Source organism: Mauremys mutica, chromosome 2 (genome assembly GCF_020497125.1).
Source record: "Mauremys mutica isolate MM-2020 ecotype Southern chromosome 2, ASM2049712v1, whole genome shotgun sequence".
NCBI lineage: Eukaryota > Metazoa > Chordata > Testudines > Geoemydidae > Mauremys > Mauremys mutica.
In genome coordinates, this window is record NC_059073.1 from 200,979,700 (window position 1) to 201,006,876 (window position 27,177).

General features: G+C 40.7%; 1 protein-coding gene across 4 annotated transcripts in view; it reads right to left on the reverse strand.

Moving 5' to 3' along the window:
• Positions 1-27,177, reverse strand: part of SUGCT (succinyl-CoA:glutarate-CoA transferase) — a 689,609-nt gene that overhangs the window by 168,590 nt on the left and 493,842 nt on the right. For 2 of the 4 annotated variants that reach the window (XM_045005016.1, XM_045005018.1), the window contains one exon: positions 14,141-16,167. The exons of the other annotated variants lie outside the window; for them this stretch is intronic. In XM_045005016.1, coding sequence (XP_044860951.1) covers positions 16,004-16,167 — 164 coding nt within the window. In that variant the 3' untranslated portion in view covers positions 14,141-16,003. Of the gene's footprint in view, positions 1-14,140; positions 16,168-27,177 lie in introns of those variants that run through there. 4 annotated transcript variants of the gene reach the window in all.

The window sequence follows — 27,177 nt, forward strand, 5'->3', positions numbered from 1 at the left end:
ATTCTATAGGTGCTTTGAAATTGATCATTTAGTAATGGTGCACAATGAATTGAAGGATAGAATTGGCTGCATAAGTCAAAAAGTCTTCTATAAAGATTATCAATATTAATATTATTTGAACACAAACAACACAAAAGGAAGTAGTAATCGGATCATCCATGATTCAGTGTTTAACTTAAAAAAAAGAAAGAAAGAATCACATTTGGAGCTAGATCAAAAGAATCATTGGCCTCATCTTTTTCCCATAAGGAATTAAGTTTTGCATCAAGGAATTTCTTTTCATCATTTCAATCCACAAATATATATTCAGTTTCTTCAAACTGTACCTAAAATTCATCATGAAAATTTAGTACAGTAAATGCTCCAAACACATTCATTAATCCCCTTTTAACAACTTCTACCCTGTGCAGCATGAATAATATGGACTCTTTGTCTATTTCAATCCACAGGGTCTTTCCCCCCCTTATTTACCAAGACACATTTTTATTACCTTGAACAGGTAAAAGCTGTGATTAAGGAACAGTAACTATCACATTCTTCTAAACTTTTAGTAGTTTTCCTAAGGTAAAGAGAGACAACTAAAAAAATGGAAACTGAAAAGCTTTTTGAAGGTTCATATCTGATATTTAAAAGTTCTGAACCCTTGGATACTCTGCTATTAGTTCCCATGATAAAACCTACATACAATCTATACTCAAACAAAACTCCTTTTTACTCCATGGAACTTTGAAGACCAGAACATTTTGATTTAGTTCTGTGTGAAAGATTTGGCTGGATATCTTTCAATAACTTTTCTAAGGGCACAGAATTTGTACCATTCGTACTTTTAGCTGATTCTCAGTGATCTCTAATTTTATAATTATGAAAAGCATTTTCTTTAATAAGACTGGATATTATAGCTTTAACAGTTATAGCACCAATTCTTCTGGGTTATACCCATGCAGTCCTAGTGAAGAGGATGTTATTATAACCACTGTGGGGGAGGAGTGAGGACAGTGGAAGAGTGAAGGGGAAATCAGAATAGGATATGGGAAGGTGCAGAAACCATCAAGAAAGCACTCTTAGATAACCAGGCAGCTAGCTTTAGACACCAAGGGAGAAGTTCACATCCTCTGCACAAACAGCAACTAAAGGTGCTGTGCATGGATGGAATTTCATTCATGACTCAAAGAGTGAAGGGCATCCACAGCCCCTCCTCAGCCACCGCTTCAGCCTCTGGACTGGACTGGTCCTCTGTTACTCTCAAGCTCTGTATTTGGGTCCATGATTCCATGGTGTGCATATATCCATTAGCAGTCTGCCTATATGTTGACAGCAAGGCCGGCTCTAGGTTTTTTGCCGCCTCAAGCAAAAAAAAAATTGGCTGTCCCCACCCCAGCCCTGGGCTCCCCCCCACCCTCCTGCTGCCCCAGCCCTGGGGTCTCCCCCCTATCTGCACCCCCTGCCGCCCCAGCTCTGGGCCTCCCCCGACCCACACCCCACTGCCGTGCCAGCCCTGGGCTCCCCCTTTTACCCCCCCCACCAGTGCCCCACCACCCACACACCCCCTGCCGCCCCAGCCCTGGGTCACTGGTAACTCACTCCCAGGGCGGGTCATTCAGCAGGAATTTTGGATGTGCACAGAACACAGACAGGATTGGTTCCCATATCGTTACAGAACTGCAGTAAAGTGGAACAATTTTCAGCTTGTGTGATTGGAGGATATCTGGATGCATATTATAAGACTGTCCTCCAAAAATGAGGAAAAGTTGAGGTGCTTTTATTATTCTTTTATTCCACTCTTTGTTTCTATGGGGAATTTGTCAATGCAATATCACTGTCTTCCTTTTAAACAAACAAAACTAAAAAAAAAAAAAAAAGGGCAATGGCTGTTGAAAATAGCAATTCCAGTCCTAATAACCACTGGGAAGCATTTCTTGCTCAATTTTATCCTATTTTTTCTACAGCAAATTACAGTGGATCAGGATATTTGATTTGGGAGAAATGAAGTAACAGCTGCCCAAACTGAGCTTGAGCACTCCTGAATTTTGAGGTTTTCAAATCTGGAAGGCAGGTGCTAGATTCCCTTTCTGAATATTAGCTAAATCTGGAAAGGAAAAGTCAATTTCTGCTTCCATGGCTCAGAAGTGCCTGGCACTGTATCTAAAGCTGCCGAAGTCCCCTAGCAGAGCCTCCCCTCCCTTACTTTTTATTTTAAATTCTAGTGGGCTCCACATACCTCCCTTGCTAGGCTTCAGATAGAGGCACTGTCCATTTAGTCCACCCAATTCCTTCTTTGGGGGCTGCAAGGTGAGGTCACACCAGTATCCCTAATCCAGTCTGGGGATGTCTTCTGAAGGAGATATCTGGGCCAAAGCCTTCTACTCCTTGGGCACACTTGTTCTCCATTCACAGTGCCCCCCACTCTAGCAGTGAGCTCTCCCTTCACAGCAAGCTTCAGCATGAGGTTTTAGCTACCATACTCCCTCCCCTCCCTTTCCTGTTGATAGCGGGCAAGGGAATGCTGGGAAATGTAGTTCTTTCCCTGCTCCAGGGCTGGCTCTATAGGCAGGGAGCTAACCAAGGAAGTACAGCTCCCAAAGCCCCCTGTTGGTTCTCAGCTCCCAGGCTGGATCCCTGCCGGCTGCCGCCCCTGCAAATGGGCTGTCCCAAGCAGCTGCTTGCTTTGCTGGTGCCTAGAGCCGCCCCGGGTTCACAGCCCCATATGCGGCTCTGCACATTGCTGGAGGACCTCAATTCCACCGCGTGGGCTCTCCACCCCCTGTCCTCCTGTGCAGGGAAACACAGAATTAGTGCTGCTGTTCAGGCTTTAAGTTCCCACCGAGGGGGTAGGAAGCAGAATTTCATTCTTAGAGACTACTGGTTTGAAGAGACAACCCTGGTTACGTTCCCAGTTGCTTGTGCTTTGATTTGGCAAAGGTGTTGCTATAGAAAACAAATGTCTTGCTTTTGTATAAAAACAGCTAATTCCCGGAATGACTGCTGCCAGAGGGGCAGAGCCAACAAAAAGGGAGAGGTCAAGGGTAACCTTGCCCAGTCAAGCTGGCACACACCCCGGGAGTTGTTCAGCATTCCTTAGTGATCACTATAAGAAAGCCAGCAGTGGGAATGCAACTTTGTCATTGCAGGGCTAGATCCTCAGCTGGTGAAGCTCCACTGAAATCAATGGGAGTTTGGCACCTAGCTGCTTTTGAAAAATCTCCCTAGGCATGCGTCTTCCTCTTCAGATGCCTAACTACCATTACAAGTCTGCTCCATGTACTTAGCCTATCTCTAGATGGGAAATAACAGGGCTGTATACTAATGCGGTCTCCAGGAGTCTCCCCCCTTGACTATATGGTGTCAGCAGAATTGTGTCATGGCTCCAGTAGGCCCACATTTTCATACATAATCACTTAGCTGTGGCTAGGGAAGAGGACAGCTAGTGGCCCTCACATAGTTGTGGATCCACGTGCTGTTTCCCCAAACTCTCCCAGTTTCACCATGGGAGGGGGGTGCCATACATACAAAGGGGATGGAGGGAGCATACATTTATCCCATAGCAAACACAAAATGCTAAGGGGGAGAATGTGCTGTGAGTTAACCATATGAAATAGTTGCTACTCACTCCCCTGGGCTCCAGCAGGAAGATCTAAACTACAGCACAGTGCGGGAATGGTTAAACTGCATTCTCCTCAGAGTATCCATTAAGAGAAAAACCCCTCATTTTCAGCCAGTTGAAAATCCACTATTCTACAAAAGTGCATTTATCTGCAGGAAACAGAGCTTTTCTAAAGTGGTTTACTTTGGACAGATCACAAGAACAATAACCACAAAATATGTTTTCTGTAGGCCTTCCAAATTATCACATTCCCTATTTTGACAACAAAAAAAATGAAAAAAAATTTAAGTCACACGGGTAAACGTGAAGTGGGTTTAAGGATGTGGAATTTGGTGTAACTACAAAAATGACAAATTCCAGTTATTTAAAGATAGAACAAATTAATAGGAAGCAATACAAGAAATCAGATACATTCTCAAGGGAAAAGACCAAATGTACAACAAGTAGAGTGCTTGAAAACTCAGAACCCCTGTTTTGGTTATTAGTTATGCATTATTATCAGTTATTTGCATTACGGTAATGCCTAACCAAAATAGGAGTCTGGTTGGTTTAGGCACTGTACAAACACATAGAAAGAGAGAGATCTTGCCCCCAAAATTACAGTCTAAATAGACAAGATAGATAAAGTGTGGAAGGGGAAACAGAGACACACAGAGGTGATTTGCCCAAGTTCACTCAGCAGGTCAGTGGGTGAGGCCAGAACAAAATAGATCTCTTGAGCTCCAGTGCAGTGCAGTGCCCTATTCCCTGGACCACAGCCAGGCCATGAGCAGTCAGGCCTAGTAAGTGAAGCCAGAATCGGGTCCAGTAGGTAGGGCCAAAGCCACAGGTCTGGGCTGGAGTCAGAGGCCAGGAACCAGAGAAAGGCAAATGAGCAAGGGCTATTGTAGCAGCCAGCCGGGGATCCACCTAGCTGCACAGACAAATTCCTAGTGTTCCCTCAAGACTTAAGCGGTGTGCCTGGACCAATCAGAAACCCCAAAAGCTCTGCCAATCAGGCCGTCCATAGGCAGAACAGTGGTCTGCAGGTGATGGTGTGGGTGCGGCAGTCACCCAGGGATCAGCGGACCCAGGTTCTAGACCGGGGTAGGCAACCTATGGCACATGTGCCAAAGGCAGCACGCGAGCTGATTTTCAGTGGCACTCACACGGCCCGGGTCTTGGCCACTCGTCCGGGTGGCTCTGCATTTTACTTTAATTTTAAACAACACTTCTTAAACATTTTAAAAACCTTATTTACTTTACGTACAACAATAGTTTAGTTATATATTATAGACTTATAGAAAGAGACCTTCTAAAAACGTTAAAATGTATTACCGGCACGCAAAACCTTAAATTAGAGTGAATAAATGAAGACTCGGCACACCACTTCTGAAAGGTTGCCGAGCCCTGTTCTAGACCATGGATCCTCACACAAACTACCTCCAAATAATGCCTAAGCATTTGTTTTAGCAATGATACAAGTCAGCCTACCTGTTTGTGGGCTGTAAACCATCCAAACTTGATAGAAAATGATCCAAATGAAGCTACTCATTACAGAACTTCAACAAAGCAACATGCTATTCATCAACACCTGGTTTAAAATAAATCAGAGGGAACTGTCATTTATCTTAGCCAATGTGCCCTACTGGACTAAGTGTGTGGCTAGTAGCCAGGAAGAACTCTTGAGCTCTAGTCCGGCTCTGCCTCACTGCGTGACTTTTAGCGAGACACGTAGGAGGCACTGAACTCCTACAATTCCCCTTGATTTTAATGTCATTTTTACTAGGCACCTGAACATGCCTTAGGATCAGGCAATTAACCTCTCTGTGACTTTGTTTTTCCACCAGTGAAATGGGTCTGACTATACTATTTGCCAACTTGTATGAGGTACTGCAAAGATTAATTGCTTTAGTTGTTTGCACAATGCTTTGGAGACATGATCTTTCTCCCATGGACATCAATGGGAGTTTGCATTGCTTTTAATGGGAGTGGGACCAGAACATTTTTCCTAAATAACTACCGGTATATAATTTGTAACAACCAATATATTTGATGAGTTTCACCTTTTTTTCAGCTTGAGAACCGATTATGAAGAGATTGCAAAATTCTTCAATGCATTCATTTTTTGTAATTATTTTTAAACTCCTGAGTAAGTCACTCTGCGTCTGCAGAACATTTGGGAACATTCACAATTTGCAGTGTGTTGCTTAGTACCTGAAATCAAATGGTACCATTTCTCTTCCCTGATTGGATGACATCAGTAACTAACCAACAGCACAAACAGCAAACTTGACAATACAATAAATAGTATGAAATTTCTTTTTAGAAAATATCTGCATGTTCAAGCTTACTATTCACTGGGTATCCCTGCATCTAAAGTTTCAAGCACATCCATGTTCCAAGAAATTAATATGAAAATTATAGATATAGTCAAATGGAAAATTCCTTTCAAATTTACAAAAAAAAAATCCATTGTTAACTCAGCGCGATTGTTAACTATTAAGTAATGACCCAAATTCTACTCTCAAATGAACCTTTGAACTCAAGCACAGAACAGAAGTTGACTCAATCCATCTGAAGTTAATGAGGTAACATTTTGGTCATATCCTTCTACTCTGGACAGGCAGAGTGAAAACATCAACACACAACAAAAGCAATTAAGGCCTGATCCAGAACCTATTGAAGACAATGGTAAGATTTCCATGCATGTCAGAGGGCACTGACTCAGGCCCTTAATTTGGATTTTTTGGAGGGCGAGGAGTGTGGGTCAGAATATAACGTCGCCAGCTTGTTTTCAAAGGTCAAAGTCTCTATTCCACTCCTCTGGGGAAGCTTTGTAAGAGAGTGATCAGGGCAAATAATTCCAGAACAGGGACCTGACCTGACTCTTCACTCAAAACCCCAGCTTAAGCTTCAAGATTCAATGAGTTTAGCTTTTGTTTTCATTTCAATTTTGGCAGAGCTCCACACTGCCGGGTTGTGGCTGAAGGCAGAAGTATCTCCACTTGGTTCAGAATGGTAGCAGTACTCCCATCTCCCTGCCTACACCCCCACCCGTTCTCAGCAATGCAGAACACCATGAGCACATGACAGCATCGTGTTGTATACTGAATTAATTTCAAGCTTTTGGTCTTGATAGTTAAAGCCCTCCATTTGATTAACCCAGGCTCTCTCTATTGGGCGGTGATCATCCACAACAGCTGTGTTTGTGTACATTCCCTTTCACCTACAAGGGCCACTCTTAAGAATGCAGAAGACAGGGCTTTCTCAGCTTGTGGCAGGGCTGAGGTATAAACCCCATGGATGCCCTGCCAAAGGGGTAGCTCCTCCCCTGCTTCCCGGCAGAATGGCCAAGTGCAGGGGCCCAGACACTCAGCAAAGAGTGCAGCTGCAGACTCTAACGAGGGCAGGCTCAGAAGAATCAGCTGAGCTGAGTGGAGCCAGCTGGACTGGGGGCTGGGAGGAGTTATAAGCCCAGGGAACTCACTGGCAAAGGGGCAAGCCAGAGGGGAAGACAGAGGGACTTCAGCTCTGTCTCTACCAGCAGCTGAAAGCCTCAGGGGCTGGTAGACCCAGGGAAGGGTCAGAGTGGGGATTGATGTTGTGGGAATTGGCATTCTGTATTAAGCACTGTAAATAAAAACACATGGGAGAACCACCTGAAGGAGGCATTGGGACCCTTTCTTTGACCAGCCCAAGAACGAAAGGGCAGTAACCTGTGTGGACCCTGTGACACAGCACCTTGAGTCTCCTGACATCCCTTTTTATATTTTAGGTATAAGACCATCCTTTCTTATGGCCTAATTCTAATGCAATAACACTGCAGATAATTCCCCTAGACCCTGATGTCATCATCCCAATCTGAAAATAAGTTTAACATTTTTCACTACTTTAAAAAAAAAAAAGACATTTTGAAATTTTTGCAATCATTGCAGAAAGGCCAAACTCCAAATGCTTGCAATTTGAATGTCAAAAGAAAGCACTATGTGCAACTCTGTTTATACCCAAATAATCTGTGGAAGTCTTTCACAATGAAGTGACTGTAGCCCTTTGGGAAAGTTTCACTCAGTTTCGGTAAATGGAAGGTTTGGAATCTGTGGTTTCTGACATTTGCTTTATGAGTAAAATAAAATGTCTCCATGCTGGGAAACAATTTAACATTGGAAGGCATCATTGCTTTTATGTAACAAATTTATTTTAATATCAACAAAATGTCCCCACAACAGAGACAGTGGGTTCAATCTACGTAGAAAGATATGACTCCAGTTATCAAAGTATCTGAGCACCTCACAATTTATCCTTATAACAACTCCTTTATAACAACAGACAGGGAACTCAGACAGAGAAACTCTGGGTAGGGCTACCCTGCAATCAGAGGTGTAGACATAACCAAGCTAGCTTTGATCTAGCTATCTCAGATAACAATAGCAGTGAAGCCACAGCCATATGGGTTGTAAAACCCACTTGGGAACCTAGGTATGTACTTGAGTGGCTACCCTGTCCTTAAGTCCATGCTTCCATGGTGTCACTGCTATTGATACTTGAGCTAGCTCAGGTATGGCTGTATGTGCTGCTGTCACATCTCTGATAGCTGTGTACACAGACCCTACATGACTTGCCCAAGAACATACAGAAAGATCTGTGGCAGAGCAGGGAATTTAACCTTTGTCTTTGGAAACCCAAGCTAGCACCACAACCACTGGAACAGCCTTCTTCCCATGGGACGGGTTCTCAACTGGCGTAGACCAGTGTCACGCCATCAAAATCAAGGGATCTATGCTGATTTACACCATCTGATGATCTGGCCCTTTATCACTTGTAATAAGTTTTCATCTCCTTTTATTTGAATGAGTCCGGCTCCTGGACCCCTTTCCCTATTCAGGATGTGAAGAACTGCCATTAATTTCACCAGTAGTTACTCGTATTCTGTAGTAGGAGGTAGGTAAGGCAGTGGCCTACCAAATTCCAACTGGTAATATTTTAGGTCAGGCAAGTAATGAACGCTTTTAAATCACATGATGCTTACTTTTGACAGTGTTTAATGAACATGCACCTTTACCTTTCATACCCAATGTATTCAATGTATAGTACACAACACAAAAGAGCAGCCATCCTAAGCGCTGGGCACCCTTGAAACACTCTTAAAAATATATCTAATAAAATAAACTGACTCTAACATTTATCCACCAACAACACTACTCAAGCAGTAGTGCAACAGAACTTTAACAAACATTGCTAACAAACCACCACCAGAATTCCCTTACAATCTCTCCCCAACCTCACCCCACTCCCAACTCCCTATAAGAGAGTAGAGATGGACAAATATAGTCTGTCCCCAATATGAAGGGACGGGGGAGAGAGAGATAGATATGCTTTTAAGGTTTACGGATGAGGGTATAGTATAACTTAAAAGTCTTTCCCCTGGGAAGTTACAGCAACGATGGTCTGTGTTCCTGGAATGTCTCTGATTACTGCATAAACTTCTCCAGACAGAAAACATGTTAATAGTTTGACTATAAGCAAATTGCCAAATTTAGCTTAATCAAAAGCTACAAAAAAATGCATGATGTTGACATAGGGCCTGTTTCGAAGTCCATAGGAGTCCTTCCATCGCCTTCAAAGGGCATGGGATCAGGCTCATAATTTCGCAGCACTTACAGCACAGAATAGAAATGTGGCGTTCTCTAATGCCTTTCAAACTCAAGGAGACCCAACGTGTTTTATCATCTACAGAGTAGTTTAGAAAACAGAGAGAAAGTTTCTATGACTGAGGAAGATTTGCTTTGGAACTGTACAAGACTAGTTGGAGGTGCAATCGAACTAGAACAGTCAGAGGAGTAGGAGGTAAACTCGGAAAGGAAAAGACCACAAAATCCTACAAGAGGGCAGACTGAAGGAGAAATGGTATCACAGGCAACAGACAAGTTAAGGAGCACGCTGGAGTAAAGGCCCTGGGACTTGGCTAGAAGGAGGACACTAGAAGTCTAGGTGACAAACGTTTCCTTGGAATGGCAAGGGCAAAAGCCAGACTGGAGGGAATCTAGGTGGGAATTAGAGAAAAGGAAGTCAATGCAATAATTTTAAAAGGCTTGTCAAAGAGCTTAGAAGTGAAAGGAGAAGGAAGATAATGCAGTAGCTGGACAGACAAGAGGTGTTGAAGGTCAGTTTTTGATAACGGGTGATAGAGATTTTGTGTAGACTGAGGAGGAGGAACAAGTGAGAATAAGAATAAGGAAGATTAGTAGCTAGAAGCGGATTGGAGTTAAGGGGACAGAGATAGAAAGTAAAGGCTGGATTTTCAAGAGTTCAGCACCCATATTTGAGGGTAGACTTTTCAAGAGCGCTCAGCTCTTATATAGGCATTAAAATAAGAGGTCAGATTTTCAACACAGCTTGGCACATTAGCTATGAAAATCTGTACCTAGGAAAGACAACTCAGAAGGAGAGACTGAAAGATTACAGTATGTTGGGAAGGAAGAGGTGAAGGAAGCTCAAACTGGATTTTATCAAGCTCCCCTGTATTACTATTTGCTACACATGCTTGTCACAACATGTGGCACACTTCATCCAGTGCACTCAATGCCCCAATAACAACTGTGTGGGTGAAACCAGACACTCACTATGCTCACCAATGAACTCACAGAAAAATGATAAAAGACAAAAACATCACATCACCCGTGGGGGAACACTTTTCACAAAGCGATCACTTTATATCTGACCTCTCACTACTCATCACCAAAGGAAACCTGAGAAACACCTTCAAAAGATGAGCCTGGAAGCTTAAATTCAGAACTTTTCTAGATACTAAAGGTCATGGACTGAATAGAGACACTGAATTTATGGCTTATTACAACAATATATAATGCATTTAAATCCCCTCCACACCAGCTTCTCCCCCACCCTCCCCCTATAACTGGTGAGGTATTAATGAACCACTTTACCCTGAATAGTCCCTTAAAATGTGTGTTAATTATTTATGTTAAACAATCTGTTCCACCTTGTATTTAGCTGTGACACTCTGAGTACATTACCCAGACTTCAAGAAGAGCTCCGTGTAATCTCGAAAGCTTGTCTCTTTCATCAACAGAAGTTGGTCCAGTACAAGATATTACTTCACCCACCTTGTTTACTATTAAATCAGATGCTAATAAATGCCTATCACAAAGCACATGATGCAGTACGAGGCAAAATATACATATTAATTTTCATTTCTATTGTGGTCCTAGAAGATACCTTTAAGCAGCTTTATAATGACCATCTACAAAATATTGATTGTAAGTCAGCTACATTAATAAACATCTGAACAACGTTTTAAAACAAAGCGCAAAAAAAAAAAAGCTCAAAACCCTCTTAGCCCCTTCAAGAAAAGAACCCAACAACTTCAAGAAAAGCCTATGTAAATAGACAGGCTTAGTAACCTGCCCTGAATGCCACAAACCTAGTTTCTGTTGGACCAAAGGAGAAAACAAACTTCATGGGTGAGGTCCCAACCCCAAGAATAATTTGCATCTACCCTCCTCCCCCCCCACCCACCAGCCAACTAGGCAGTGCCCTCAGTTAGCGTCTGTAGAAAGTCTTCTAAAACTATTGCATGTCACCACTGAGTTCTGTGATAAAGGCCCTCTGGATCCCAGCCTTCCCAAAGAAGTCAAATAAATAGTTACTGATAGACTGAAACATGACTCTGCTGTCATTCCTGTTGCTTCTCCTCCTTGAACTACAGCAAAGTCTTCACAGAGGTATTCATAAAGGATCCCTGTCTGCCCAAAATTCTCTCTGAACAGACAGAGGGTCATACCTGCCTTCCTCATATCTTTGAGGGGACACAGAGTCAGCAGAATTACTCAGCAGCATAGGTGGTCAGACTGTGGGTTTTATTTCCATTGGATAATATTTATTATTTACTTTTCAGCAAAAAAATATCTGAAACTGAAATTTTGCAGTTGAAAACTTCAATTCAGAAATGCTGCTGCTTATGCCACATGTGACTTGTAGTTTGGGTGTCTCATGCTCCCATTTCTCCTTTGTTCAGACTACATTTCCCATGATGCAACATGCTAGCTCCCTTTGATGACCTGCAGATAGTCCTATTTTACTCTCTCTCTTTTCACTGTAGCTCAGATTATCACAAGAGCCTTTTACGGAAGACAATTTAGCACACAACTCCTCAAACAATTTATACTATGTTTTAATGCGTTTTTTGTTAATTGAAGGTTAACTGGCACTTTCTAATTCACTTTTATTTATAACCCTGGAGAATAAAGCAAAATAAAAAGTAACAATTTGGCCCCACCTCAACCATTGCCCACTCCCCTTCAAAGCTTGAAACAGCCTTTGCCAAGAAGAGCTCTTGTTGCAATAGTTTCATGGGTCCGTGGCCTATGTGATCCCAGGCACTTTCCTTACACATCTAACCCCAACACCAGTCAAATCAGACTTATACAATATTTGAATTGATTGGTTGTCAACTTTAAAAAGGTGACATCATCACCATTTACCAGTGTATTGTTATCTGATTGGTCAATAGCACGCAATCTCCATGTAGGGAGGATACTTGATCCTGCAGGAACTTCTCGGGGCAGGGCGGGGGGGGGGGGGAGTGGGGCAGGTCTATACCACCTAGTAACAGCACTGTTTAATGTCACTCACATGAAATGTGAGCCGCAGTTCCAGAATTCCTAAAGTTTGAAAGTACTTTACCTTTCCTCCATCTTTTGGCACATAAATACATTTTTAATGCATTGCTGTAATGTCATAGAGATTAGAGAATTCACTGCATCTTGTCACTGAGATAATTTTAAAATAATAATCATGACCATTTTATTTGTGAAGCTGTCAGGCTCCCTTTCCTCCTTTGGTTGAACAAACTGGGGCTCTACATTGTATTAGGAGTGGCAGAGCTGCACAATGACTGAATGAGAACTCCCTCACACACTGCATGCTTTGCCTTGCATTGCCTGACTTACAGGAGGTGAGGTTAGCACAGGGGAACAAGAAGTGGGCAAAATGTTTTGCACATAAGACAGAAGTGGAGATGCTGACTTTTCCCCTGGTTACATGAAAAATTAGGAAAACATACTTTTCCTCTGTGTATTTTTGCTGATTTTATTCACCATTAGTGAAAAAGAAATGTTCACATCCCAACATAAGCAGGTGATCCCAGTGGATACATCAAGTTTTGCGCAAGTTCAAGTTTGCTCTAGCCATTGGACTTGAAGCTGGACTTAATTCAGGAAAATCCTATGGCCTTTGTTAGGTGGGAGGTCAGACTAGATAATGACAATGGTCCCTTCAGGAATCTATGAAGTTTCCATGTGATTTGGGCTCAAATGGGATTTGAACATAGGTCAGACATTAAGTAAGGATAACTGGGTCACATTTAGTCCTCCTGGTCACTACTCTCAAAAGGCCCAGGTCTGAAGGTTATACTTAGTCAAAACTCCCATTGTAGCACTTGCTTACTTCAGTGCTTAAATTAACAGCAGTCACACCTCACCGTAGTTAATAGCTGTATCTGAGCTAAGTTTTTGACTCATTACTATGTAGGTCTGCCTGCTTTTCTGCAAAACAATCATGCAGAAGGTTAATCAGCTTAAAGCCAATACCACACACAATCCATGGCAGCAGCAGGTTCCTTTCCAATGTAAGTGGACAGAAATAAAAGCAGTAGCAGCCTTGTCAGAAGGAGCTGTATACAGTTATGACTAGCTATTTACCTATATTCAAAATTGCAGGGATCTAGTTTTATTAAACCTCAATGTAATGACTGATTTCTATTTTGTATCCATTGATTTCTACTCAGAGGTGCATATATTTGAGGATTGCTGGGAAGAATGCAGTGTGTTTTCATAAATAATCTGAGTGTATTTTTGGGGTCTTTTAAAAGAAAATGTTGCTACTCCAGTGACTGATATGCTTGGGCAATATCAAGGCAATTGTCTGATGGGACTTCAGACAACATAAAACCCTGGGGCCAGATCCTGCAAGTGTGAGCACAAGAGTTGTAGGAGAAGACCTCTGAGGTTTATGGGAGCTTTGTAGGCTCCTAGACTTCCAACTACGTAAAGACTTTTAGCCACATCAAGTTTTCTGGTCTTCAAAAGTGTAGATAGTTAGTTGCAGTCTATTTTTTTAAAGAACCTCCTGTGATTTCTCTCACAATAAGCAGCAGTAACAGGATTACTTGTTGAACTGACTACTGCGAGTGAGGCAAAATCATGCCTCAGGTTATCTCCTCTGGTATCTGAATGTCAAAATATTGGTGGGGAAAACACTTAAGAGGGGAGCAAAGAGAAACTGTGTGGGCACATTGGAACACATACATTGACGTTAATGGGCCAGATCCTAAGCTGATGTAAATCAGCATTATACTGTTAATGTCAATGGAGCTACACCAATTTGTTCTAACTGAGAATCTAGCACTTAATTCTTTCCATAGCTTGGAACACCCCTGAAAAAGATCCTTTAGAAAGCCTTGAACTAAACTGAGTGTGATTTTATGGTATCTTATTTATGTATTCAGTTCGTAGAAAAAGGAAAAAGAATGGGCCTCAATAAGTGAAAACAACACATTTATTTGTAAACATGATTTGATAGTGTGAAATAGTTTGCAGCAATAAACAAAACTCAGTTTAGTACTAGATCATCCATTTTATCTGAAGCTCACTTCAAACCATTGTTTCTCTCAGTAAACTGGCTGATCCTCTTGAATTAAAGGTGGATTACAGGGTAATGCCTAGCAACCCTTTCCCCAGATCCTAGTTCTATCCCTATGGTCTCCCTGTTCATTTGGCTCTCAATGCACACTTATTTCTATATTTATTTAGGAAGTCACTAGTCCAGAATCTCCTTATGCCTTTAACACATGAGCAAAATGTTAGGTCTGGTGCCAGGAATGCAATACAAAAAAAAATGATTAGGAGAAGATCTGAAAAGAGAGAACACAACAAAACACACAAAACAAGCAAGCAAATGAACCAAAAACACAGAGCTTCAAAAACAAGCAACAGCAATGTGCATTTCAACTTGGTTACGTAATAACGTTTTTTGTTCCCAGAAGGTAATATACAGTTGTGAAGTTCAAATGTAATACAGAGGATGTTGTTTGTTAAAGTGGAAACAAAGTGACAGGCTAGTTATAATGCCAGGCCTGTTTCCGATACATCGGGAAAAATATGGACATTATTTGCCGAATGTCAGTTTCAGTTAGTTTTATTTTGTTCTAGGAATAAAATGGCATTGCCTCACTCCACTGATGCACACAACAAAGTTTAGAACCTTCCCATGCAGAGTTTTCTTTAGTTGTAAATTATATGCTTGGATACTGAGGCATGGCATTTCTTCTGTGGCTGAAGAACTGCCAAATTGGTTTGTATAGAAGAAGTGGCTTTTATTTAATCTCTTGCTTGGTATTTATTATGGGCCAGATTCTTTCACCCTAATTCATAATAGTAACACCTTACTCCTTACTGCACTGAATTTGACCAAGGCTGGTAGAATCTGGCTCTGTTTTAACTATAGACATAGGCCTGAGCCAAAAATTTGGATTCAGATCTAAGTTTCCCTCCTAGTAAAATGGAATTGAGCTCATGGCCATTAAAGAGATGTGGAGCAGTCCCTAGCACACAGAGCCATACCCAAACTTCCTCCAAACATGGTGTTCAGCTATGTGGTTCTGGTTTGGCTCCATGTCGAATTAAAAATACAGAGAGCCTCACCAAATAAAATCACAAAAGACCAGTACCATTCATTTATGTTTTGACTCTCAACTGGGTTTGGAAAATGCTTTTTACGTAACTGGAAAAATGCAACAGTTGAGGTTTATTTCTGCTACACACTCCGGGATTGCCATAACAATACTATGTAATGTAAAGCAAATATTTACACAACTGAACATGGGAATAGAAGTCAGTTTTACAATAGGCACTTCAACCATGTTTTAAATTAGAGATTAACAAAGAGCTCATGCACTCAGAATTCTGTTTAAAATCAATCACAGGGGCCATCAATTTGCTCACAACTTTGATTTCATGCTAAACTGTTTTAAAAAGTAGCTTATGTGCAAATGGAGATCACAGCATGCAAGTGTTTCAAGGATCTGCTTCTTTTCACAGGGGACAAACATTTGGGCAATTATCATGATTAAGATAAGAATTACATTCCCCAGATAAAAATATAGGAAATGATTCGCCACATAGGATTCTGTAATTGGAACATTTACCCCCAAAAAACATTTCTTTCATGCAGTAAATACCAGATTGCTTTAGTTGATATGTCAGTGTTAGATCTATTCCAAACACAAGGAAGAAAATTAAGAATTAAATGATGTCTCCTCCTTTGAATTTCCTTGGGAGACATGAAGGGATCCAAGAGAAGAACAAGCAACATAAACTCAGCATGACAGATTAGAGTTAAAGCTCTTCACTTGACTTCATGCTGAACAACTGCGCCAGTCCCGAGAAGTTCCTCGATGGCTTTGTCCTCATACCCCAGTGCACCCTTCAGTACCTCCACAGTGTGCTGTCCAACAAGAGGTGGAGGCTTGGGCTTTGATGCACTGAATTCACTGTATCTGACAGCTGGGCCTGTAAAAGAATGGACATAGGGAGAAATTATCTGAATGACTGATAACACGTGCTAGCATTTAATGCTACGTCGGACTATTTTGTGTTGCTTTATGTGATGGTTATCCAACAAATATTATATTTGAAAATAAGCTTACCTTTTAAAAATACATCTGTGTTTATCGAACAAATTCCACATTGAAAGGACACACCCGTAATCCAGTTGTCTGTCATTCACATGAATGCAACATTAATTCACTAAGTGCTGAGTCCAATTGTTCATGACTGAACTCAAAGGGAGTTTTCCACTGATTTTAATGGGAGTTGGGAGAGGCTCCAAAACACTTGCACCTGAAGTGTCACCATTCTAAGGTAACTGGATGACTTCAGAAGTTAGCAATGGTATACCAGAGCCTTTCACTTCTACTCTCGGTTCAGTCGTTACTCTGATGATTGGTTGGTGGCCACTGTGAAGTGAAATGGTGCTCTCAGTTTAGTTCCTCGTGGACAAATGCCCAAATAACAACTGGCACACTTACTGGCAGTCTCAGCACAGAGGCCAACACTGAAAGGGCATGGAGAACAAATGACACTCTCCCTCTGAGGCCTGAATTGAGGTGTATTTGCAGGGAAATGTACAATGGCACTTCTAGCACTGTATCTACTCTATGGAGAAATGAAGGATGATAAATTTCCAGACCGGCCAATCCAAAACTTTTCTTCACTACCAAATTCAACAATGATTTTTGGGATGCCTTCCCAAAGGACATCCTCTGTTCACAATCATATCCTGTATTATATCACCGTAACAGCTGACAAGCTGCATCATTCACAGTTACTTCTCTGTTATTCTGCATGTAATACTAATGCCTCCATTTAGATATGTAAAGAAAATCACATAGCAATTTATCACCCCAAACTCGGTCCTTTTGACTTCGTTCTGAAAGGAACATTTGGATGAGAAAGAGGAAAGACAGAGTGAAACTTATTTATGAAAACTATTCAAAAACAATAATTAGACACTATTTTTCTGATGAGTTTCCCCTCACTTTTTTTGAACAGAAAGAACTCATTCTTAAGTGCACTGAGTGTGAAATCTTAAGGAAGTGTGAGGGATAGGAAATTGGCATAAGGACACCTTTCTGCCAACTCTTAGGGCCGGCTGGGGTCTGAACCAGCCCCAGTATAAGGTATAGCAGTTACAGGGCTGCTCTAACTTGTGCTAAATGAAGAGTTGCCTATGCACTGCTCCACTCATCTGAGCTTGCCAGAGTGTGTCATGCTCCAGTCCTGCCATCTTTTGCTCCCAACATGCCCCATTCCTGCCTCTGCACTATTCCAACATGCCCCTACACGGTGGAGTATGGAGTCAGGGCCATCCTCCTCCATGGCCCTGATTACACACTGTAATCAGCTCAGCTATAATGCTTCTTTTTAATAAACTCAACAGATTGAGTGCTTTAAATATCTCATTGTAAGGCATTTTCTCCAAATCATTTTTGTGGCTCTTTTCTGCACCCTTCCAAAATATCAACATACTTTTTAAAATGTGGACAGCAGAACTGTATGCAGAATTCTAGTACTGGTCTCACTAATACTGTATACAGAGGTAAAAATCAACTCCCCACTCTTACTCATTACTTCCCTATTTATACACCCAAGGTTTTTGCCACAGCATCATACTGGGAGCTCATGTTGAGTTGTTGTATCCCCTATAACCCCAAATCCTTTTCAGAGTCACTATTTTCCAGGATACAGTCACCCATTCATAGCGGGTGGCCTGCGTTCCTTCTTCCTAGATGTATGATATTGCATTTGGTTGTATTAAAAGGCATTTTGTTTGAATGGACCCAACTTACCACACTTTATGACTGGCCTGTGTTCATCGTTATTTAACACTCTCCAATCATTGTGTCATCCACAAATGTCATCAGCAATTATTTTATATTTACTTCCAGATTATTGATTAAAACATTGAATTGCATCATGTATAGTACTGATTCCTGCGGAACCCCACTAGAAACATCCACATTTGGTGATGATTCCCCATTGAAAACTAATTTTTGAGATCTGTTGGTTAGCCAGTCCTTAATCCATTTAATGTGTATTTTATTGATACTGCATAGTGCTAATTTTTAATCAGACATCTTACATTATATTATGTCTATGCCATTACCTTTATTAACCAAACTTGTAATCTCATTGAAGAATAATATCTATGTTTGACAAGACCTAATTTCCATAAAACCGTGTTGACTGGCATTAATTATATTCCTTTAATTTTTATCAACTGTATCCTGTATCAGCTTTTCCATTATTTAACCCAGGATTGATGTCAGACTAACAGGCCTGCAGTTATACGGTTCGTCCTGCTTGCCTTTTTAAATAACTGGCACAACTTTATCACTATTCTGGTCTTCTGGAATTTCCCAGTATTCCAAGATTTATCAAAAACTAACATCAGCAGGCCAGACGTCTCCTTAGCCAACACTTTTAGAATTCCTGAGTGCCAATTTTTTGTGTCAACTGATTAAAAAATGTTTATTCCTAGTAGATGCCATTTAACTTCTCCTCAGTTATTAATGGACTGGAAAATACTTCATCGTCCTCTTGTGAAAATAATATATCATCCTGCTTCTGTCCAAATTTAGAGTAGAAATATTTATTGAATACTTCTGCCTTTTCTGCCTCCTTATTTTACCAGCTTCATCTGGTAATCAGCCTCTACAGTTGTTAGGATTTTTTTTGTTCCTAATATACTTTAGAAAACTCCTTCTTGTTGTCCTAACCCTGATAGTCATGAATTTTTCCTGATGTCTTTAGCTTCCCTTATCATTTATTTACACTTCATTACTTCTAGTATATATTGATTGTTATCTGGTTCTCTTTTCTCCATTTGTTATGGTAGCTAATTGCTGCCTTCGCTTCTCCACCAAATCAGGATGGACTTTAACCCACAGTTATCCTCTTTCTTGACTGTGTAATTGTGGCTTTTTGGCCATCTAATACAGTTGTCTGAAAGAACTCCCAATTTTAATTCACATTTTTCTTTCTAGATTTTTCTTCCAAGTCCATTTTGTTCATCAGTTTCCTCATCTTTGGGAGAGTAGCCCTTTGGAAGCACCAGTCCATATTATTGGATGGGACTATCCTCTGTTTGTCTATATTAAATGTAAAATTACAGTCCAGTGATTAATTCATATTTAGCCACCATAATGAAGTCTAAAATAGAATTGCCTCATGCTTTTATATTAGAAAATGATCATCATAATTTTTAGAAAATCTTATGCTGGCTCAAACTCTAAACTGGCTTTATGGCACGTCGAAAGAGCATTCACAAGCAATCATGCTGATTTAAATGTCAAAATGTGGAATAGGAATGCCCATTTAGGTTACACATTGCAAAACTAGGCTCTTAATTGTGATAAACTGCAACAGGTGAAAGATATTTTACGGAAGAGAAGAGTGATTATATGTGTGGGCATGAAAGATAACCAGAGAGAACCCAAAGTGATATTAATCTAATGTGCTTGATCAGAGAGAAGAGTATATTGCATACCAATGTCTGCTTTTAATTTCTTACAGGTTCCAGATGTTAGCCAAATGATCGATCCTTAAATAAGTCTTTGAGTTTCAGTAACTACATAATTGTTTGCATGCAAGTATACCCTTCTCCAAATCCATCCCTAAGGCCTTTCTAGCCCCCACATAAATCATGCATTTTTCCCTTCCATTTTATCTACTCTCATCCATAAACACAGAAAATACAAAATGTTCTGATAAGTATAGCAAGAATAACTACTTAAGATTCTAAGTATAGTTCTCCTCTGAAAAGTGATTGTAAAAATGACATTGGGGTTCCATATTTATTGTCTTTCCATGACTTCCAGTAGGACATTTTGTACAGTGTGTTTTTGGATCAGAGTGGATTAAAAAAAGGGAGAAAAAATGTAACATTTATTCACTGACTTTCAGGGCAAATGTACTCAGTTGACAAGTAGCTAAACTTTTATCCTATCTTCCAGCTTGCAAATTCAACTTGGAGCTGAAAGTCAAGCAGAGTTCTGTCCTTCCTGTGCATCATCACTAGTAATAAAGGTTCTACACACAAATCTTTGCTGTCGGTGACACCTGTTCAAAACCCAAAGCCAGCAAAGGGTGTGCAGAGATGTTGCTGAGTGGCCCTAAAATACGAACATAATAAACTGTCCGACAGAATTTACTGAAGAAGGAATACCATCCGTCTCTGTTCTGTAGGGATAACACAAGTGGCAAGGAGCACTGGTCAGGAATTTTCCAAAGAAACTGTTTTTAAACAGAACATGCCAATTCATCAAACCTGAAATGTTTCAAGGAAACGTTTCAATTTCGGCAAATGTTCAATGAAAGACAAGCAAAGATTCCAACAGAACTTTTCCTACCACACAGTTTCTGTCAGAAACCTGCCTAGTTTCCTACAGTTTGCCTGGTGGGCTGTTGAAGAACCTGGAGATTCCAGGGTCCGCAGCTCTGGAGAATACCTGCTAGGTGGCCTGCCTTGCGGCTGGGGACCCCAAGGCTTATAGGTTCCCAGTTGCAGAGCCAGGAGCCTAGATACCTTGGCTCTAGCAGGGGTCTGCAGGACATACCAAAGATCCTGAAAGCACTGAGAATCCAAGCCAGAGAGAGGAGTCAGGGCTACCTGGGGTCTTCACAGAAGTCAGGGCAGCTGATTGATTTTCTTTTGAAATGATGCAAACCAAAACTGTTTGATTTTTCTTAAATGAAGCTATTTGGATATTGGAAATTTTTTCAATGAGCATCATCAGCATGGAAGCATGTCCTCTGGACTGGTGGCCAAAGCATAAAGGGGCATATGAATGTTTAGCATATGTGGCATGTAAACGCCGGCTACAAAACCTTGCAACACCGGCTACAAAATTGCCATGCGAATGTCTGTACTCACTTTCAGGTGACATTGTAAACAAGAAGCAGGAAAATTTTGATATTGGAAATTTCAAAATGGCTAGTTTGATTCTGAAACGAAACAAAACCTTCTTTTAAATGTCAGAATTTCTCACAGATAGGAAATTCCAAATTTTGACCAGCAATAATTATAAATAGCAAAAAATTATTTTTGTCACAGTTCTGTTCTGAATAAACATGGAGAAACATAGGAAGATACTAGTTTTACGTTGTACTTTTACATAGCAGAAATGCCTTATGACTGCAAATTTCTTTATGAACAAATATCTGAAAACACTCATAGGACTTACATAGTTAATTGTCTTCTGTTTGCACTTTGTTTTTTTGGCTGTGTAAATACTGATGATATTTTAACCTGTGGTAGTCTGCATTGACATCAGTGGGCTTTGTATAAGAACCATAAAGAAAGAAAAGAAAATGGGTACTGACTAGGGCTGTCAATTAATCGCAGTTAACTCATGCAATTAACTCAAAAAAATGAATCGCAATTAAAAAAATTAATCACGATTAATTGCACTTAGAACAATAGAATACCAATTGAAATTTATTAAATATTTTTGGATATTTTTCTACATTTTCGATATTGATTTCAATTACAACACAGAATACAAAGTGCACAGTGCTCACTTTATATTATTATTTTTTATTACAAATATATGTACTATAAAAATGATAAACAAAAGAAATAGTATTTTTCAATTCACCTGATACAAGTACTGAAGTGCAATCTCTTATTGAGAAAGTGCAATTTACAAATGCAGATTTTTTTTTGGTTACGTAACTGCACTCAAAAACAAAACAGTGTAAAACTTTAGCGCCTACAAGTCCACTCAGTCCTACTTCTTATTATGCCAATCACTAAGAAAAATAAGTTTGTTTACATTGACAGGTGATACTGCTGCCTGCTTCTTATTCACAATGTCACCTGAAAGTGAGAACAGACATTCGCGTGGCACTTTTGTAGCCGGAGTTGCAAGGTTTTGTAGCTAGTGTTTACATGCCACATATGCTAAATATTCATATGACCCTTCATGCTTCAGCCTCCAGTCCAAAGGACATACTTCCATGCTGATGATGCTCGTTAAAAAAATAATGCGTCAATAACATTTGTGACTGTACTCCTTGGGGGGAGAACTGTATGTATCCTGCTCTGTTTTACTCACATTCTGCCAATTATTTCATGTTATAGCAGTCTCGGATGATGACCCGGCACATGTTTGTTTTAAGAACACTTTCATAACAGATTTGACAAAACGCAAAGAAGGAACCAATGTCAGATTTCTAAAAATAGCTACAGCACTCGACCCAAGGTGAGGTACGAGGTGTGGAGCATGCTTTTAGAAGTCTTAAAAGAGCAACACTCTGATGCGGAAACTACAGAACCCAACCCCCAAAAAAAGAAAATCAATCTTCTGCTGGTAGCATCTGACTCAGATGATGAAAAGGAACATGCGTCAGTCCGCACTGCTTTGGACTGTTATCAAGCAGAACCCATCATCAGCATGGAAGCACGTCCTCTGGAATACTATTTGAAGCATGAACGGATATATGAATCGTTAGTTCATCTGGCACATAAATATCTTGCAACTCCAGCTACAACAGTGGCATGCAAACGTCTGTTCTTACTTCCAGGTGACATTGTAAACAAGAAGCAGGCAGCATGATCTCCTGCAAATTGTAACCAACCTTGTTTGTCTGAGTGATTGGCTGACCAAGAAGTAGGACTGAGTGAACTTATAGGCTCTAAAGTTTTACATTGTTTTATTTTTGAACACAGGTTTCTTTGTACATAATTCTACAATTGTAAGTTCAATTTTCATGATAAAGAGATTGCACTACAGTACTTGTATGAGGTGAATTGAAAAATAGATTTTTTTTCTTTTTTACAGAGCAAATATTTGTAATAAAAAATAAAGTGAGCACTGTACACTTTGTATTCAGTGTTCTAATTGAAATTAATACATTTTAAAATGTAGTAAACATGAAAAAATATTTAAACTAAATGGTATTCTATTGTTGTTTAACCGCACAATTAATCACACAATTTTTTAAATCGCTTGACAGCCCTAGTACTGACATTAAATAATATTTGTTGTTTTTATTATTATTTCTATAGTGCCAAGTGGCCACAGTCATGTAACATGCTAGGCACTGTAGAAACAGAGAACACACAGACAGTAATCAGTTTGATGACAAAGGAGCTTAAAGGGATTCCTTAATCCCAGACACAGTCTAGTTATCATACTACAAGATTTTTATGAAAACAGTAGTCTTTGGTGCAAAAAAATGCCCCATTTCTGAGCTATTCTTAAAAGTGGCTGCATGCCTGATTTCAAGAAATTATATAAATGCATTTATTTTACCTAAAAACAGACAAATTATACACTTAAAAGTTTCATGTGATTCTGCAGATTAGTCTAAAATAATTCAGGAAAACTGGTACCAAACCAGAAATTCTAAATCCAAGCCAGATATAAGCAACTCTAAATTGTATACCAAGTTATAGCATTTTTAAGGATAAAAGGGAGGTTGTTAAATCTAATTTGTAAATAGACACTTCTATTCTCTTTTGCTGTGCAGTCAAATTGTAATCTAAGAATTTGTAGAAATCAAATGTACAGTATATAGAAAACTAATATAGCTCAGTATCTTCTATAGAAAGTTACATTACAGACTAGCACTGCACAGAAAATTACACAGTAATCATAAAATATATGCATTCCTTGATCATTTATTATTTGGTATATCGTTAGACATATGGCATTTCATTTTTATATAGTTCTAAATTTAGCTACATCCATTCACAGGGGCTACCTACGATCCATCATTAATGATCCCATGTACTTTCCTCATGTAAAATTCCACTTTACTTCAGTGTCAGTTAAGGGTGGGTAAAGGCTGCAGAATTAGGCCTTAGCAATCCTAGACTCCTAGTGGACATCATTCCCAACTCTTCAAAGAACCCGATTCCAGAAATCAGCCAGTCAAATAATATACAAATGTTAATTAAACACAACTCACCTCTGAGGTAATGATTACTACCCCTTGAGACACAAAGAGGTGAATTGCCTTGATCAAGGTTATACAGCTTCCATGGGTGGTGTGTTAGTGGTTTGCTGTGCCATGCAGTAGTATGGACACTGGACTGAGGTCCAAAAGGGAGCTGCAGGTAGAATACAGGAATCCTGACTCCAAGCCCTTGGCTCTAATCACTCCACTCCACCTCAGTGGATTAGTATTGTGTAATAAATGGGAAAGACCACGTGAAGAAAATAGTGGAGAAAAAACAGTTGCTTAGATATGACTTTTTTTTCTTTTAAATTAGGATTTAGGTGCCACATTTTTCAGTCTCAAGTAAACACAAACTACCCATTTATTTTACTACATCTGAAATTCTACACTACAGTGGCTTTATTTTGACTTCCTTGGCACATTGCTAAGATATACACTGCAGATACTGCTTAATCTTCAAGGCTTAATAATGCAACAATTAGTCAAGCTTTATATCAGTTAAAATGATGATAGCTACAGTACTAAGCTGTCTCACAGTCCTCCCCAGTACTTGAACTCAACATCACCATAATAAATTCTATTTATTTGACGCCTATCTGCCATAGAATTCCAGGCGCCAAACAAAGCAATAAAGTTAAGACACATCAGACACATTAAAACATAAGATAAAACCACTGAAACATCATCATGCAATAGAAAGGGCCTCAGAGAATTAAAATTAAGTGGCTATTCAAAAAAAAAGGTTAAATATGTGGCACTCCTTGGAATTTGTCATAGGGCATTTCTGAGATGAAAGACTGCAGAAGCAAAGATAAGACCTGTCCAAGTCATAGTTTGAGCACCAAACACTCCAATTACCTGTATTAGTGCAAGCAACAAGAGATAAAACCCTTCGGCATTCTGAGTTGGTACACTATATAGGCTGCTGGAAGCTCAGTAAGATAATTCTGACTCAATTTATTACACGTATTAGAAGTTAAAGTTAACTCCTTAAACTGAAATCCCTTCAGAGATGCAGAGCAAAGTACACAGTAGTTAATAAACAGAATCACCTTCGCTTCTTCCCAATAACTATGCTGTAGCATTTTGCACCAGCCTCAGGCACCGTATCAGAGTTTTTCTGCAGCCCAAGTTACAGCATATTGAAGCAGTCCAACCTCAGTTGCACAAAGGCAGAGTGCCACAACAACAGACCATGTGCAAGAACTGTACAATAGCTAGTATAATGAATATTCAGCCCAGGTATGGGCTACAGTCTGACAATATTTTTGAAGATGGTAAAAATCACCCTGAAAAAATTCAGGGTGACCAGAAAGCAAGTGTGAAAAATCGGGACGGGGGTTGGGGGTAATAGGCGCCTATATAAGACAAAGCTTTGAATATTGGGACTGTCCCTATTCTGGTCACCCTAACTGCATTTCAGTATCTAACATCTGCCCATGATCATGATACTATATATAACTGCTTTCGTTTAATATTGATGACCCAAACCTGACAGAAATATAAGAGAACCAAAGCCAAAACAGGCTTGAGGAACACTACACAAAATTCCATGACAGGCCTGTAACACCATGACACTACACAGGAAAGCAGTCAAGGCTGATTTTTACCATCTTCAAAAATATTGTCAGACTGTAGCCCATACCTGGGCTGAATATTCATTATGCTAGCTATTGTACAGTTCTTGCACATGGTCTTCGGCAGAATCACCCTAATCTGAGGTTTTAGAACCTTGCACTAAGACAAATAACTTCACAACTCAACAAATAACTCATGTTGGAAGGTGAGTCCCACTAACTCCAACCCAGGACATAAGAGGAGTCAGAGTGTCTTTGAAACAAAGCAAATCAGTGCCTGGGACAGCCAAGCTCAGGAAAATGTTTAGGTTGAGGTTTGTGATTATTTGTTATTATTTAACTGAGCAATAAGGACAAATGCAAGAGAGGGCCAGATTTGGTGCACCAGGCCTTCTGTTTGGCCCACCAACCTGTTCCATCCTGCTCCCTGCTAAGGGCTCTGCTATAAGGATGGTCCCATTACCCGGCTCTGGCTCACCCTGGGCTCCAGCCCCTGCATTCTCTGCTGGTCCCAGCTCCACCATCCCCAAGTTGACCCATCTCTGAGTGCTTTCCCCCAGCCCCCACCCAGGCTGGCACCTACTGGCTCGGAGGAAGCTCTGCAGCCAGGCTGAGAAAAGGGCTGCATGGCAGGGGAGCACAGGGGCCAGAGCCACCAGGAGCCCCTGGCCAGATGGAGCCAGGAAGTGAGGCCACCCTTACAATGGCGCCTCCGGCAGGGAGCAGAAAGGAACAGGTGACACCCAGCAGGTCAAACAGAAGGCCCTCATTGAAGGCCTCATTTGCCAGGTGGTCCCTTTCCCTTGCTGGGCCCTGACTGCAGAGTGTCCTCTGAACCTGGCAGGCGCTGGCCTGGATAGGGGTGGGGTGCTAAGATGTGGGTCAGAGCATGATGACGATGCAGCTGGAACTGGGCAGCAGAGCACAGGAGCTGGAGTTGCCAGGAGCCTGGGGCAGAGCCAGAGCTGAGTAGTGGGGGCGTCCTTGGTCAGAGCTGGAGCCAAGTAGCAGGGCTGTCCTTACAGCAGACTCCAGCTGGGAGCAGGAGCCGGGTACAGGCAGGAGGGGCAGGAACAGGATGGACTCGGTGGGAAATGACCCCTTGCTGCCGTAGGCCTCTCCAAGTTCCCCTACTGCTCCCCTCTTCCTCCCATCTTTCCCCCCTCAAGCAGTACTAAGGAGGCTCCTGTCTCCTGCAGCTACTCCCCTCCCTCTCACCACCTTTGGGACTGAAAATCCTGATTACCCAAATGAGAATGGGGAGAACATACTGCTCATTCAGATAATGAGGATTTTCAATTAATTGGAATTTGGATAAACAGACTTTACCTGTAAATAGCATGATGGTAAACAGAAGGAAAATAAACTGAAGTGCATCCTCAAACATGTCCCTGATTGGACTAGCAGTCTGTATGCCGTTCAAAAATCAGCCAATCATAAATTGCCAATCTCTGCTAGCTAGGTGAAGAATTGGTGT